This window comes from Muscardinus avellanarius, assembly GCF_963383645.1.
Source record: "Muscardinus avellanarius genome assembly, chromosome: 17".
In the NCBI taxonomy this organism is placed as follows: Eukaryota; Metazoa; Chordata; class Mammalia; order Rodentia; family Gliridae; genus Muscardinus; species Muscardinus avellanarius.
The window spans coordinates 7,419,283-7,435,625 of NC_137803.1; the positions used below are offsets into that span (position 1 = coordinate 7,419,283).

At 39.9% G+C, this 16,343-nt stretch overlaps 1 protein-coding gene across 1 annotated transcript in view; it reads left to right on the forward strand.

Annotated features, from left to right (window-relative positions):
* Positions 1-16,343, forward strand: part of RTTN (rotatin) — a gene marked incomplete at both ends in the record, with an annotated part of 159,775 nt that overhangs the window by 17,628 nt on the left and 125,804 nt on the right. The window contains 3 exons of the mRNA XM_080714663.1: positions 2,461-2,642; positions 5,626-5,741; positions 13,429-13,599. Coding sequence (XP_080570789.1) covers positions 2,461-2,642; positions 5,626-5,741; positions 13,429-13,599 — 469 coding nt within the window. The remainder of the gene's footprint in view (positions 1-2,460; positions 2,643-5,625; positions 5,742-13,428; positions 13,600-16,343) is intronic.

Below are 16,343 nucleotides of genomic sequence, written 5' to 3' on the forward strand. Positions count from 1 at the left end.
GAGGACAGCCTCAGCTACTTAGGCCCTTGGCAACTCAGTGAGACCCTGTTTCAAAATAAAGAATAAAAAATACGTCTGGTGTATATACCATCTCCAGAGTATCCTTGTGTCTCTTTGTTTTTAATGAATTTTAAGTACATGATTCAATATTATTGATTCAGATTCATCATATTTAAAGTGACTTGTAAGCTGGGCATGGTGGTGTACACCTGTCATACCAGTGCTTGGGAGGCTGAGATAGGAGGATCACAGGTTTGAGGACAGCATCAGCAAGTAGTGAGGCTCTCATCAACCTATGGAGACCCTGTTTCAAAATAAAAATAAAATAGGGCTGTGTGTATAGATTGGAGGTGGGATATCCTAGAGTTCAATCCCTAGTATGAATAAATAAATAAAGTGATTTATAATATTAAGTATTAATGAAAAAGTGGGAAGGTGAGCAATCTTATACACCATGAATGTATAAATTGGCACACTTTGGAGTGTTGTGAGTACCTGTTAAAGCTAGAAGTGTGTGCTGCTTATGACACACAAAGCCTATTTTTAGTATTTTATTTTTACAGTACTAGGGATTGAATCCAGGGGTATTCTACCCCCCAGCTACACCCCCAGCTCGCTTTTTAATTCTTTACTTTGAAACGGGGTCTGGATAAGTGGTTGGGGGCCTCACTAAGTAGCTGAGGCTGGTCCTGAACCTGTGACCCTCCTGTCTCAGCTTCCCGAGTACTGGAATTACAAGCGTGCCCTGCCACACCCGGCTGTTAGTTTTCTTTTCTAGTCAAATACTTGTACATTTGCAGAAGAAGTCATTTTGTGGATGTTTATCACTTAAACATTGAATAGTACAATGTTAGAATATTTAAAACACCATCAATAGAGGAAATGTCTAAAAATGTGGTATATTTACATTGAAATATTTGTAGCAATTAAGAGGAATTAACTCATTCTGTACATGTTTACCTGGATAGATTTAAAACATATATATTTTTTTCTTTTTTTAATTTTTTATTGGTGCATTGTATTTATACTTGAAAACGTGTATTGTTAAGTGAAACAAGGAACATTAATGTTAGTACAGTGTAATATAATTTATATAAAATATACATACTGGTAAAAAAAAAATACGTCTGGGAGTGCAGCTTGGATGTAGAATGCGCCTGGGTTCCATCCCTAGTACCACAAAAAACAGTAACAAAAAAAAATTAGTCTTTTAGTGTTATTCTAAAAAAAAATGTTCATGAAGACGAACACGTATCTTCTGGTGTGATTGTTTCCTTGTGATAAGCTGCTACTTCTGCACGCTGACAGATCAGGCTTGCTTCTGCATATGGAGTTAGGCCGCATGTTTTACACACGTGGTCTCCCTTGGTCATCTTAATAACATAATTATTATCATAATTTTACTGAAAAACCTGCATTTTGAGGGAGGCAGAAAGCACTCTATTTAGTCGGTAAAGAGCAGAGCTAGCGTCGCATCACAGGGTGGGAGAACCTGTGCTTTTAGTCCTTATTTTGGAGTTTTGTTTTTTATTTTTGGTGATTGAGCCCTTGGGTGCTCTCTCACCGAGCTACCCACCAGCTCTTTACTTTTTATTCTGAAACAGGGTCTCGCTAAGTTATTGAGTGCTGGCCTTGAACGGTCCTTCCATCGACCACACTTGGCTTCATCCTTATTTTGCAGTTGTTTGGCCATTCATGATTTTCCTCTTTCCCCTTACGAATGCACTCCTGCCCCGTTCCTCACTATCATCCATGATGGTAAGTTTGCATTCTCGAGTGAACAACTTCCCCATGGGGTCTTTTATAACTTCAGAGAAGCCTGGGCCACTCCCATATCTTGGGTGCTTAGACTCTTAAAATCGAAGAAATGGAAAACAGGGTATACTATTTGGGGAGTTTAAAATATCCAATAGTACTTACATACCTTCATGATTTAACTTCATTTGTGGATAACATCAAAAGTCAGAAATTTGAGGACCCGTGGAAAAGACTTTTTAATAAAGAAAATGAAGGAACATGAGATTTTCATTTTTTTGGATGCATTTTCAAAATCTTTATGTGATGTTGAATGTACTAAATAAAGTAATCCAGTTCCCATCATGTTTTTCTGGGAACATTCTCTAGTTGGTAACATTGGCTTATATAGAACATTTGGTGAAAATCACAGAAAAATCTAAGAACTATACAAAATATGTAATTTTGGCTTTGCAAGCTGATTACGTAAGAACTTTTCTGTAAATCTACTTGTTTTCTTTTAGAAACGAAGGATCGTGAGTGCTAATGTTGATTGTTACCACAGCAAAGTCGACATGTCTCAAGATCAGCAATTTGAAAAGCAAGGCACAAACGCAGTTTTGGCTTCGTGTACAGTTTTTAATTTTGTGGTGCTGGGGGTTGAACCCAGAGCCGTGCACTTTCCAGGTTGCCATATTTAAGGCCTATGATTTGTTTATTTTATAGTGGAAGTAGCAGTCATGCTCCTGTGAACTCGAGGGTATCCATCCATTCACCTTTGGATATGGGGCACATAGATCTGCCAGAGCTGGAAACGGAAGACACGTTGGAGCTGCGATTCCAGCAGCTCAGCCTTCCCCAGTTCTGTGTCTCCATCCTGGAGTCAGCGGTTCCTCTCTTAAGAACAGGTTAGCTGTTTTGAAATCCTGGTTCTTAAGCAATTTATGTCTGTTTGATATTTTTTTTCCAGAACTTTTCTTTTTTTCTCTCTTCTGTGTTAGGACTTTTAGAACCTATTTTTTACTTATTTGGGGAGATGCAATTTAAGGCTTTAATAAGGTCTCTTTTTGAAAAGCTTTTATTAGTGCATAATTGTTTATCACCGCGAGACTCAAAGCGCTACAGATGTACCTGGCGTGACGCTTAGCTTGCGTCCTTCTCCACCACCACTCCTCTCCCTCCCGGGCGTGGTGGCGAGGGTGGGAGCAGTAGCTCTTGTGTTGCCCTGGCATTGTTTGAGCTGTTCCCTTTTTCATTCCTCCTTTCCCTTTCCCCACTTTACTCGCCCCCATTCTGTTCCACTCTTCTACTGGTAATAAGATCTCATTTTTTAAATAACTGTGGATGGCATGGAGTGCTACCCAGATGTAATATCCCTTTCCATTTATGATTTTTTTTTTTGTGTGTGTGATGCTGGGGATTGAACCCAGGGGCATTCTACCTTTGAGCTGCACTCCCAGCCCCATTTTTTATTTTTTATTCTTTATTTGGAAACAGATTCTTACTAAGTTGCGGAGCTCCTCACTAATCAGCTGAGGCTGGCTGCCCACCCGGATCCTTCTGTCTCAGCCTCCCAAGTACTGGGATTACAAGCTTGTGCCACCACGCCCAGCTCTATTTATGAAATTTTAATTGGCACAGGTTTCCACTCAGTATTGCTGTTTTGTTTTTCTTTTTCTATTTTTTTATCCTAAACCTCATTTTATTTTTTTTCTGTTTGAATATTCTTTTTTAAATTTTATTTATTTATTTTTATTTATTATTATTATTATTATTATTATTTTTGATGGTACGGGGGTTCCTGGAAACCCTTCTACCTCCGGGCTACACTCCCAGACCGATTTTATAGTTTTTATTTGGAAACAGGGTCTCTTAAGCCAGTGCTGCTGGCTCTGAACCTGCGCGATCCTCCTGTCTCCGCCTCCCAAGCGCGGGGATTACAAGCGTGCGTCACCACGCCTGGCCTTTTTTAAAAAAATTTTTTATAAGTGGAACGTATTGAAAGTGGTGTACATTTAGATTGTGCTTCACGCCCTTCCTCCTCCATTTCCCTTCCCCCCTCCCAATAGAGAGTGTCCAGGTTAACCATGTTGTATTTATGCTATTACACGTATTCTTATGTAGCTCCTGCATTGAACAACCTCAGCTTTCTTCCTCTCCTATCCTTCTATTCAAGCTTTGCTGAGATTTCCCCTCCATCATCTGGAGTCCCTCTGGTATTACCACTACTCCCTAGCTTGGGCATATTAGAGAAAACATATGTCCCTTCTCTTTCTGTTTTGTTTTTCTTAGTAGTACTAGGGATTGAACCCAGGGAGGTCTTCCTCTGAGCTACACACTCAACCCTTTTTATTATTTTGTTTTGAAATAGTGTCTCGCTAGTTTGCTGAGAATCTCCCTATGTTGCTAAGGCTGTTCTTGAACCTTGATCCTCCCGACTCAGCTCCCGAGTCCTGGGATTAAAGGCTTGCGCCACCACTTTGGCCTTGCGATCCTCTGTCTCAGCCTCGCAATACTAGCATTAGAGGTGTACACCACTGCTCCTGGGAGAGTTTTTTTTAATGGAGAACCATATACTCTTAATTCTCACCGAGTGAGTAAGTGCTTCCAGGAGTTGTGAATACATACTGATTTATACATTAATAATGGGAAATGAAGGAATATCTGAACTTTGGGATCACGAAGTGTTTTTGTTTATCTGTCTGGTATGCTAGGGAGAACGGTTTTAAACCTAATGCTTTTGCATTTAACCTTTTGTTAATTTGTTGTAAAAAGTCAGATTGATAATTAAAAGGCTATTATCTTGGTACATAGGTTTTTTAAATGTTCCCTTGCCCTTTTGTGGTAAATTATTGCATACTTTGTAAGTTCAGGATCATAAGAGATTTCTAGGAGAACTTGTTCCAGCTGTTTTAATGAAAAAATTAATGCAGATCCTTATGATCTGGTATTTTGTTTTACTTTTATTCACTAGAAATTAATTGTTCGGATGTGGGATAAGAAAGTCTCACTTGGAAATTCACCTCATATATGATTATGGAAAGTGGGATTTCTCTGTTTTTCTGACTTGGTGAAGAAAGGAGGTGTTCTTTCTGTGGGGTGTTTTCTTTTTTTTTTTTTTCTTGCGGGTCTGGGGATGGAACCCAGGGGCATTTGACCTCCGAGCTACACCCCCTGCCCTATATTTTGTTCTTTATTTTGAAACCGGGTCTCACTGAGTTGCAGAAGGCCTCACTAAGTAGCTGAGGCTGTCCGCGAACCGCGATCCTCTGGTCTCAGCCTCCCGAATGCTGGGATGACAAGCGTGCGCCACCGCGCCCGGCTGGTGTGTGTTTTCCTTGGGTTTTTTTTTTTTTTTTTTTAGTTGAGGATGGGTACAGATGAAATTTCTTGAAGTTTCTTCAGCAAATTCCAGTGTGGATATTTATTTCTTTTCTTGCCTCAGCTCAAAATTAGCTTCTCGGGCAACTGCTGGTTGGAAACATAGTACTCTGTGACAGAGCTTAGGCCTGCTAGTACTCAACTGAAGTTACTGGAATGCATTTTCTGAACTTGCTTGGTGCTTTATCATGTGTTATAGCTAACATGGATGTTCTTTGAACTTCAGAAGTTATCTCACAGTATTGTTAATTAAATTATTGTTAGTCTCTTTTTATCTTTCTCACTTATGAACACATTTGGTTCACTATAGTGAAAAATTATTATGATTAGAACAGAAATCTTTAACGGAGGCTGTTGATTGTGACTTCCCTATTAATCTCTGTTAATTTCTAAAAAAATTAGAGAGGGAGAATGAGAGATTTGGGGCCATGACTAACCTAGAGTATTCAACTGATATTTTGAAAATCAAATAACATTTTCCCCTTAACTTTCTTCTATTTATATTACTAGGTAGCAGACAGATCATAATAAGAGTTTTGGAATTGCTTGCAGAGAATGTGATACTTCTTGGTGAAGCCATTTCAGCTGATATCTGGGATGACAGCAGCCTTTTTGCTATAGATATGGTGAGAATCCTTGTTTCTTTGGGATTGGGTAATCGTTTTTATTTAATTTTTGTTCTTTTAATCTGGTTACCTCATTAGTGTGTGTGTGTGTGTGTGTGTGTGTGTGTGTGTGTGTGTGTGTGTGTGTGCAGATTCTTGAGTTTGAATCCAAGGGTGTTATACTTCTGGGCTATACCCCAGCCCTCTTTTATTTTTTACTTTGAAGCAAATTATCCATCCCTGTGTTGCTGATGGCTTCTCTAAGTTGCTGAGACTGGTCTCACTGGAACCTGCAACCCACTTGTCTCAGCCCCAGTTACCAGGATTGCAGGAGTGGATCACCACGCTGGGCTTTACTAGTCTTCAAAAGCTCTTTTTCTTTCTGACACCATGTACACCAAGCTTATTTGTATACAATTCAGACCAGGTCATTTCCCCAGAGGTTCTGCTTATTTTTAAGGGGAAAAGATCTGTCAAGGCCAGTAACAAGCCTGGGATGTTTATAGCTACTGCAATATCATTCTTCTCTACCAGTAAAGAACTGGGAAATATGTAATTTAAAAAGTCATGAGTTCATATGACTGTTTCTCTGATTTTAAATTTGCATTTTGTGTGCTTTTGCTTGTAAAATTATATCCTAGTAATATAAAAATGGTTGCTTAATAGTTTTGACCTTTAGCATACATAAAATTGTTTCACAATAGCAATATTAATATTACTATGAGCAACTGTAATAAAGCTCAAATTTCCCAGCCTTTCTTTTTGACCTAGACTAAGTCTCAGAATTGATAGTCAAAGTGTTGTACCTTAATGCCACTTGAGAGGATTATTTGTTAGAGTGTTGACCTGCTGTTAGGGTTGTTTCATTTTGTTTCTATTTTGGGGAAGTGTTTTCTGTTCATAAAAATATAGTTCAATGATTTCTGCCTGTCACCCTGTATTTAAGACATTTTCCGTATCGATAGCCATTTCAATTTTATTTTCTGATTTAATCTTTTTTTTTTTTTTGGTGGAACTAGGGATTGAACATGGGGATATTCTGCCTTTGTGCTATGCCATCAGCCCTATTTTATTTTTTATTTTTCAACAGGGTCTCACTGGGTTGCAGAGGGCCTTGCTAAGTTGCTGGGGCTGGCCGCAAAACTTGCAGTCCTCCTGTATCAGCTTCCCCAGAACTAGGATTATAGGCATGTGCACCACTTTTGGCTCCTGTGTATACTTTCTGTTTTTATATGTTTCTTTGCAAATATAAGGAAAATAGAAGTTAGGTTACCTACTTCCTATATCTTATACAACAAAATATTAAGTGTATTTGCTTTTGTAACTTAAAAATACATCATGGAGCCAGCACTGTGGCATATGCCTATACTCCCAGGGCTTGGGGGGCTGAGACAGGACGATTGTGGGTTCAAGACTAGCCTCAGCAACTTATTTCAAAATAAAAAAGGCTGGGGTTATATCTTGGAAGTGGGATACCCTTGGGTTCAGTCCTTAGTACCAGAACAACCTCCATCCCCCCAAAACAGACAGACAAGCAAACCATCATGGGTACGTGGAAGAGCAGGTGTGGAGACAACTCTGTATCTGTATGTGGAGAGCCCTTGCTGTTGTGTTTCGCTGTCTGTCTGTTCACAGTCTCCTAGTGACGGACGTACGTGCCATGTTAATTTTGTGTGATACATAATGTGTTTATGTAATTTCACTTTTGTACAAGTGCGTCTCTACAGCAGAGCTGTCTGTGAGATTGCTCTTTTGAAAAGCACAGGCTTCCAGCTGCAGGTGTGGCTGCCTCCCCTATGGCGGTGCCATTCATTCACCTTCCACGGTGTTAGTGTGTGTCCTCGCCCACGGCCCCCGCCATGGAGGGGGAAGTCAGCCTTCAGATTTCGCCATTGTGATAAATGAGATATTCTATGTCAGTAGAGTATTTGCGTTTCTCTGTGAGTAAAGGTGAGTGTGGTTTTGGCAATTTCGAGAGTCCTTGATTCTTTTTCTTCTGTATACTATTCAGGACTTTATCCATTTTCTCTTGAGTCACTGATTTCTTTTTTCTTTTTCTTGGTTTCTAAGAGCACTTTATATATTAGGACATTAACAGTTTAAAACAATTGCACATTGTTGTTCCTATTTATTTTGTGGTAGTGATGTTGATAGGCTTTTTTTTAAAGTGTTCTTTACTAATAATACTTTTTCTCTCTCTGTAACATCTTTATTTGTTCATTTTTATGTACTTATTCCTAAATATTTAATTTTCTTTTTGTGTGGTACTGGGAATTGAACCCAAAGACATTCTACCACTGAGCTACAACAGTTCTGCTAAGTCGCTAAGGGTTTTGCAAAGTTGCTGAGGTTGGCTGCAGACCTGTGGTCTTCCTGCCTTAGCCGCACAACTACTGGGATTACAGTATGTGCTAACTCACCTAGCTTTTTCTTTTTTAATACCATTGTGAGCAATTTTTAAATAATTTTTTTGATTATTCATTTTAATATGTAGAAATATAATTGTATTTTGTATATTGACCTCATTCTTTGGCTGAGGTTATTAATTCTGGTAGTTTTTATTTGTTTTGGTGGATTCCTTAGAACTTTCTAACTATAGAATCATGTTATGTGTGAATAAAAATAGTTTAGAATTATCCATGAGTAAAGACAGCTTTACTTTTTCTACCCAATATGGATGCTCTGTCAATTGGTCTGTTACCTCGTTGCCCTGGTTAGAACCTGTGCACAGTGTGGGTAGGTGTGACGAAAGCCTCGTTCCTAATCTTAGAGGGGAGGTATCTAGTCTTTAACACAAAATATGACATTAGCTCTAATACTTTGAAGATTCCTGTGTAAAGTTGACTTGATGACTGGTTTATTGAGTGTTTTTAACATGAATTAATGTTGGATTTTGTCATAGAGCTTTCTGTGTCTGCTGAGATGTCTAGTTTTTGAATAACAGAAGTTTTTAATTTTGATGGGTTCCAGTTTCTTGGTTTTTCTTTTATGGATTTTACTATGGATGTGGTATGTGTGAGGTGTTTGCCTAACCCGGGCTACAAAGATTATTTCATATGTTTTCTTTTAGAAGTATTTTTTTTAGGTTTTATATCTATTTTATGATTATTTCCGAGTCACTTGTAACTCAAAAGTTATGTAAGGCTGATCTGTAAGTTTCAGGGACTTCAGTGTACGGTTGGATGCAGTGTAAATTCTGGATCACTAAGAATAGCCATTCATGCTGAGATCAGAGGAGGCCTTGTTCTCTGCTGCCCCCCCCCCCCCAGCAGGGATGATAATGTTGGAAAGTATGGCATTATATTTTTATATTTTATGCAATTTTTTTTTCAAGAAAAGTTGGATAGGTATACTGCTCAGCATTCTCACTTCTATGACCCAAAACAACTGACTGCACAACTTAGAGGAAAGAAGATTTATTTGTTCATAGTTCTGGAGGTTTTAGAGGGTCAGTTCTTGTTAGGTTGGGTGTGCAGAGTTCAGGGCATGGCAGCAGAAAGAGGGTCTTCTCTTACATCATGGAGAGAAAGAGAGAGAGAAAGAAAGAGGGAGGGAGGGAGGGAGGGAGGGAGGGAGAGAGAGAGAGAGAGAGAGAGAGAGAGAGAGAGAGAGAGAAGAACATGTGAGCAGAGGGAGGAGGAACCATATATAATCCCAAGCCCGCACACTGAGCCTTAATCAAGCCCCATGTCCAACATGGCTGCCTGCTCTCCACGAGGTACTGAGGGACAGTATCAATCCAAACCAACTAATCCTGCAGTAAGAGTTTGCATGAGTAACCAGTGCATGCACAGTAGCTTCAGGCATGTTGTATTACAACACTGTATTTAAGAAGTCTATGGAACATTATATTTTGTCTTTATGCAACTGGAGCCCATGTTTTTTGACATTTCTATGTATCATAAATCATTTGTCATTTTGTATCTTTTATTTTGAAATTTCTTCTGGGAGCTTTCTTCCTTTGAAAGATGAATATTTTTCTGTTAATGTAAATATTAATAATGTCTGGTCTCTCCTTCCTACACTTCCTTCCTTTCATTTGGCTTATCTCATCAGGGAAGTAAAATAAAAATTGACTAGTCACAAAAATATGTATCTTTTTTTTTTTTTGGTGGTGGTACTGGGGTTCCTGGAAGCCCTTCTACCTCCGGGATACACTCCCACGGGCTACACTCCCAGACCTATTTTTAAACATTTTTATGTGGAAACAAAGTCTCTTAAGCCAGCGAGGCTGGCTCCGAACCAGCGTGATCCTCCTGTCTCCGCCTCCCAAGCGCGGGGATTACAAGCGTGCGCCACCATGCCCGGCGTATCTTTCTTTATAGTTACCAACTTTCTCTTTGCATTATTTTGATCTTGGTTTGTCTGTGTTTAATAAACTTTGTTGCAGGCTATAGTGGTAATAAAGGTAATACAGATGTTTAGTTGATACCAGTACCCATGTGTATTAGTCCATTTTCTTTCATTTAAGGAAATACATAAAATAATTCACATATAAAGAGAAAAAAAGTTATGTGGCCAGTTCCAGTCCAAGATCAGATACACTCTTAGCTTTGGGCCTCTGCTAGCCATACCTCATAGCAGCAGTGGCCAGTGTGGCATAGAAAACTGCCAGGAAGCAAAAATGGGAGAGGAAGAGGCTGGGCTCCCATAGTCCCCTTCACGGGCCTCCCAGCGACCTTCCACTAGGCCCACACACCTCGCAGAAGCACCGCCTGGGGTCCAAGCCTTTGACTCGTGGGCCTGGGGCAACAGTCAGCATCCAAACTACAGTCCCATGTATGAGAAAACCTAAACTCTTAGTGCTTAATACACAGACTCTTAAAAATAGAAAGAAATCACATATTTTATAATAAAGTGTCAGGCATTTTAAGCCCTTCATTTTCTGATAATAGTTCTTAATCTTGGTTTTTCTTGCGCCTTTAAGGTTATCACACTGTTTTGTAGTACTTTAGGAGATTTTCACATATTGAAAGTTTTCTTCAAGTGAGTTTTTCCTTGGAAGTGTGAGGAACACTTTCTCGGTTGCTTCTTGAATTAACTTGAATTTTCTTGGCCACAACGTTTATCTGTAAAGTTAGTCATCCACTTTCAATTTTTGGCCGCTGATCTTTTATGATTCAATGAATTATTTTTACTTTAAAGGTTAAATCTGCTGTACTAGTGCCAATTAGTATGTTAGAAATGCTAAATTAAACATTACCGCTTGAAATTACATTTGATTTCAGTGTTTAAAAAGAAATATATGTCTCCTTGGGGAAATCTTTTTCCTTTGGCTATATATTAAAAGAAGCGAAGAAGTAAAATGTCTTAACGCCCTTGCTTTTGATAATGCTAAGAAGAAACAAGCATTATTTTTTTTTAGTCACTAAGTGAATAAATAATGTGGTTTTTTTTTTTGTTTTTTGTTTTTTATTTTTTGGTGGCACTAGGGGTGGAATCCTGAGGCTTTCTTCCTCCGGGCTACACTCCCAGACCTATTTTCTATTTTATTTGGAAACAGGGTCTCACTAAGTTGCTGAGACCCTCACTAAGTAGCTGAGGCTGGCTTCGAACCCGTGCGATCCTCCTGTCTCAGCCTCCCAAGCGCGGGGATCGCAAGCGTGCGCCACCACGCTCAGCGGCATAATGTGTTTTTTCAACCCAGAAATTACCTACCTGAGGATATATAATCTAATTTCTAGGTTTTCCCAAATAGTTCAGTCATGTCTGGTACTCTGTAACTCAGTTTGGCTAAGCATAGTAAAATAAGCTTTCTCCCTAAAATAGGATATATTTATTTGCTTAAAGCAAATAAGAGAAAAAATGTTTGTTTTCATCAACATTATTATTTTTGTTTAAACTGGAAATCTTTTAATAAGAACTTGTGAAAATTAGGTTGCCCTAGAATCAGCTTGTCCCCGATATGACATCACATCTGTGGTTTTCCTTATCACGTGTGAGTCAGACTCAGGAGAACCTCGGAGCTTTGCCACATCCAGGCGTGTCCGGATTCCCGTTTGTCCTCTCTTCCACTCTGCACTCCTCTGTGTCCCTCCTGTCACCACTGTGATATTGCAAATGTCTTCTCTCCTTCTTTATGACTCATTGCTCCTCAATTCTCAGCGGACCCGCTGCTAGCTGACCTCTGTTCTTAGTGTACCAGGTGCCTCTCCTTTTTATTTATATGTACCACATTTTTAATGGAAAACTGAGGACATGTTTGTCCTTATTGTTCCACTGGACTGTCTTACCGAGTCTGTCCTGTTACCAGCTCATTTTGGGGGGACATGTCAACACGTCCAGGATATATTTTGGCCTACCTTTTTTGTGTGTGTGTGGTACTGGGGCTCCTGGAAGCCCTTCTACTTCTGGGCTACACTCCCAGACCTATTTTATACTTTTTCTAGTTTTGGAAACAGGGTCTCTTAAGCCAGCGCGGCTGGCTTCTAACCTGCGCGATCCTCCTGTCTCCGCCTCCCACGTGCGGGGATTACAAGCGTGCGCCACCACGCCTGGCTATGGCCTATATTTTTATGATGCATAAGTCATGTCTACTTAAGTTTTACTTTCTTCTTAATATATTATATATACCTTTCAATTTAAAAGGAATAGCTTGTATTTAAGTGATAAGTTATTTAAGAATTTATGATGGCAGACAGTTTTCTACTTGAAACAACTTTATCTGAAGAGAGTTTACATAACATTACATTTAATTGCTTTTTTTTTGCGCTACTGGGGATTGAACCTAGAGGCATTCTACCTCCAAGCCACATCCCTAGTCCTATTTTTTAGTTCTTTATTTTGAAACAGGGTCTCACTGAGTTGCGAAGGATCTCACTAAGTAGCTGAGACTGTCCGTGAACCGCGATCCTCCAGTCTCAGCCTCCCGAATGCTGGGATTACAAGCGTGTGCCACCGCACCTGGCTATTTATTTGCTTTTTAATTATGCAACTGCTCTTGTTTCATTTATCCAGTAACTCTGGGATGAATTTGAGGACAGAGGCCATATCTTCTGTACTGATGCACTTTTTCCCATTATGCTTGCCGCGACGTTAGACACAGTAAGAGCCTGAGTCCTTGGAGGACTCCCTGCTTATGCTCCAAAGTGGAGGCCAAGTACTAAAAGCAAGGCACTTCCCATTCGCTCACTGAGTTTTTGCATCTTCCTAATGTTTTTGTTTATTATTAGTCAGGATCCCTCATATTCAACACTTAAAAATTGTTAGTTTTTCTTAAGAATGTAGATAGGATTATCATTCTTTGGTGCTCTCTTATTGTCTTGGCAGGTAATGGTTCTTTTGTTTTTTGCTATTTCATTAATGTTTTACATTTTTATTGGTGTTTTACAATCATACATCAGAATGTAGCTCAGAGTGGTAGAGACATCCATACCCACAGCCCTAGGTGAGCTTCCCCTCGGCCCCCACGCCGCTCCCTCCCTCCCCTGTGCGTGACATGGAGGTTGTCATGAGAACGTTGTGTGTATGCATCCTATCACAACCTATCAGTTGAAGGCTTCCTGAATCAAATCTCCCTTCCACAAACTCCCTCCGTCACCCCACTGGGGTTCTCCCCCTTGGTTGTTTTCATTGACAGGAATACCTTGTAGTCTTGATTTGCTTTGCTATTTAATGGTAATGTTTTAAACTGTTCTCAAAGGCATTTGCACGCTGACCCCTACGACTGGTTGTTGTTCTCGGTTTCATGTTCTTGAAATGTTTCCAGAAAGAGAAACTGCTGCTGGTGTTTGGGTCCCTTGGAGAAACCGTGTGCTTCCACAAAAGCAGCGCTGGCTTGGATCAACCGGAGGCCATGCTGGTCCAGCACAGGACGGCCTTTGTCAGCATCGCCCTCTTTGCAGTTCGCCTGCTGCAGACGCTTCTCCCGGTGGAAAAGGTGAGGCAGCCACGCTGGGAACTTGCGGTTTCCTGATATCGTAAGTGCTCCGCTGTCGCTGTCTCGAGCATTTCGTGGTGCAGACGTGTTCTGCTTTATGAGGCAGCGGTTGGGACGCACACCTGGAATCCCGGTACTTGGGAGGCTGAGGGTGGAGGACTGCAGGTGTGAATCATCCTTAGCAAACTGTGAGACTTTCAGCAACCTAGGGAGACCTTGTTTCTAAACAACAACAGCAAAAAATAATAAAAATTAAGCTGGGCGTGGTGGGCACGCTTGTAATCCCAGCATTTGGGAGGCGGAGACCGGAGGATTGCGGTTCACGGCCAGCCTCAGCTACTTAGTGAGACCCTCTGCAACTCAGTGAGACCCTGTTTCAAAATAAAGAATAAAAAATTGGGCAGGGGGTGTAGCTTGGAGGTCAAATGCCCCTGGGTTCCATCCCCAGACCCGCAAAAAAAAAAAAAAAATTAATTAATTAAAATTAAAAGGGCTAAGGGTGTAACTCAGAGGTAGAATACCCCTGGATTTAGTCCCTAGTAGTGCAGAAAAGAAAAGACAAAGGTGTTCTGCTTTAGACCGTTTTCACAGTAAGAATATATAAAACAGTGATTTTAAATGTAGAAATTGAGAAATGGGTACTATTTTGAACAGGTTTGACAGATCACCTAATAGAAAATTATTTTTAATCTAGCAATTGTTTTTATTGCATATGTTTTGTTTTAATTTTCATGTGTGTTTATTCCTTCCCTTTTCACAGTGAATATTTAATTGAGTGCTCATAGTGGGCTCGCAGTAATAGATACTGAGAATAAAACTGAGCGAGTTAGAACTGGTCCTGTAGAACGTAGGCACTTGTACGCTTGCTCTTCTCTAATCTATACACGTGTATGTTTCGCTTACCTAGTTTCATTTCCTTCATACCGTTGGAATTACACGGGGGGCTGGGATCCTGTGTCCTATACTAATACACTGTTCCCTATTATGCCTACCTCTGTTCAGCACATAGTATGATATATATGTGTGTGTGTGTGTATATATATGAGAGAAACACGCCACATATGCATACGCACACATATATCGTTGATGTACTTGGTGCTTCTTTAATTGATTGGAAGCCATTGAGGGATTGCCGAGCTCATTTCTAGGGAGTGTCAGGTCAGCTGCTTCTCCACAGGTGGGTGGGGCTCTTTACTCATCCACCGCTGTCCATGTTGTTGACACAGTACTGGGACTCGAGCTTGCAGCTGTGCAGGAGGTCGTGTGCTCGGCAGCATTGCTAACGCCATGGTCTCGCTTGCTTCATCAGCTCAGACAGCATCAGCAGTGCTTTGGCTTCTACGCGTTGACCAAGTCAGCCTCTTAGGACGGTCCCATCTCATGTATTCGTCGTATTTTATATTTGTAGTATACTCGGTATTTTATTTTATGTTTCTGATACTGGGGGTCGAACCCAGAGGCATTCTACCTCTGAACTGCACCCCCAGCCCTATTTTATTTTTTGTTTAGAAACAAGGTCTCACTAAGTTTCAGAGGGCCTCACTAAGTTGCTGAGACTGGCCTCAAATCTGTTATCTTCCTGTGTCAGCCTCTCAAGTACTGGAATTAGAAGTGTGCACCACCACATGTGACTGACTATATATTAATAACTCAGGTGATTTTTTTTCACTTGATGGCATGTATTTCTTTTGAAGGCTTCCTTTATCGTCTTTCTCCCCGCAGCTTAATTGATATATATATATATATATTAAATATATATATAAAAATATATATATTTTGTAGTACTGGGGATGGAAACCTTCTACCTACAGGCTACACTCCCAGACCTATTTTTTATTTATTTGGAAACAAGGGTCTCTTAAGCCAGCAAGGCTGGCTTCGAACCTACGCGATCCTCCTGTCTCCACCCCCCCCCCCCAAGCGCTGGGATTACAAGCGTGTGCCACCATGCCCGGCCTTAATTGCTTAATATTTTTATTTTGGAAACTTGCCAAAAGAATTTCAGGAAATATATACTTGATAATATTAAATATCATAATATTTTTCAGATTCATCTATTTATAGTTGATATTTAATAATTTCTCATAATGTCCAAACTATATGCATAGTTTCAATTATATGAACTCACATTTTGATATGTCTTTGGGTTCCTTTGGTTATCTGCTTTTTTGCCCTTGGGAACAATAACAATTTTTTTAAATTTTAAACTTGTATTACAAAAATGAAATCTTCATTTAGAAAAACATTTTAATATACAAAGAAGAATAAAAATCACATCATAATTTCTTTTTTTTCTTTGTGGTACTGGGGATGGAACCCAGGGGCATTCTACCTCTGAGCTACACCCCAGCCCTAATTTTTATTCTTTATTTTGAAGCAAGGTCTCACTGAGTTGCAAAGGGCCTCACTAAGTAGCTGAGGCTGTCCACAAACTGGGATCCTCCTATCTCAGCCTCCCAAACACATGGATTACAAGCATGCACCACCATGTCCAGCTTGTAATTTCAAATTGGCTTTGAGGTCTTTTTTCTTTGAAATAAAATTAAAGGCCTGGAGTAGCTCAGTGGTAGAATGCTTATGTAGTATACCTCAAATCTTGGGTTCAATCCCCAACATTAAAAAAAAAGTCAAATTGTCAGTATCTACAACATTTATAAAAATATTTCTTTAAAAACCAATTATTGGGGTGAATTCATTTGAACCACCTCCCCCCCCCCCCATGCCTGAATGGCATGAGGCTGTAA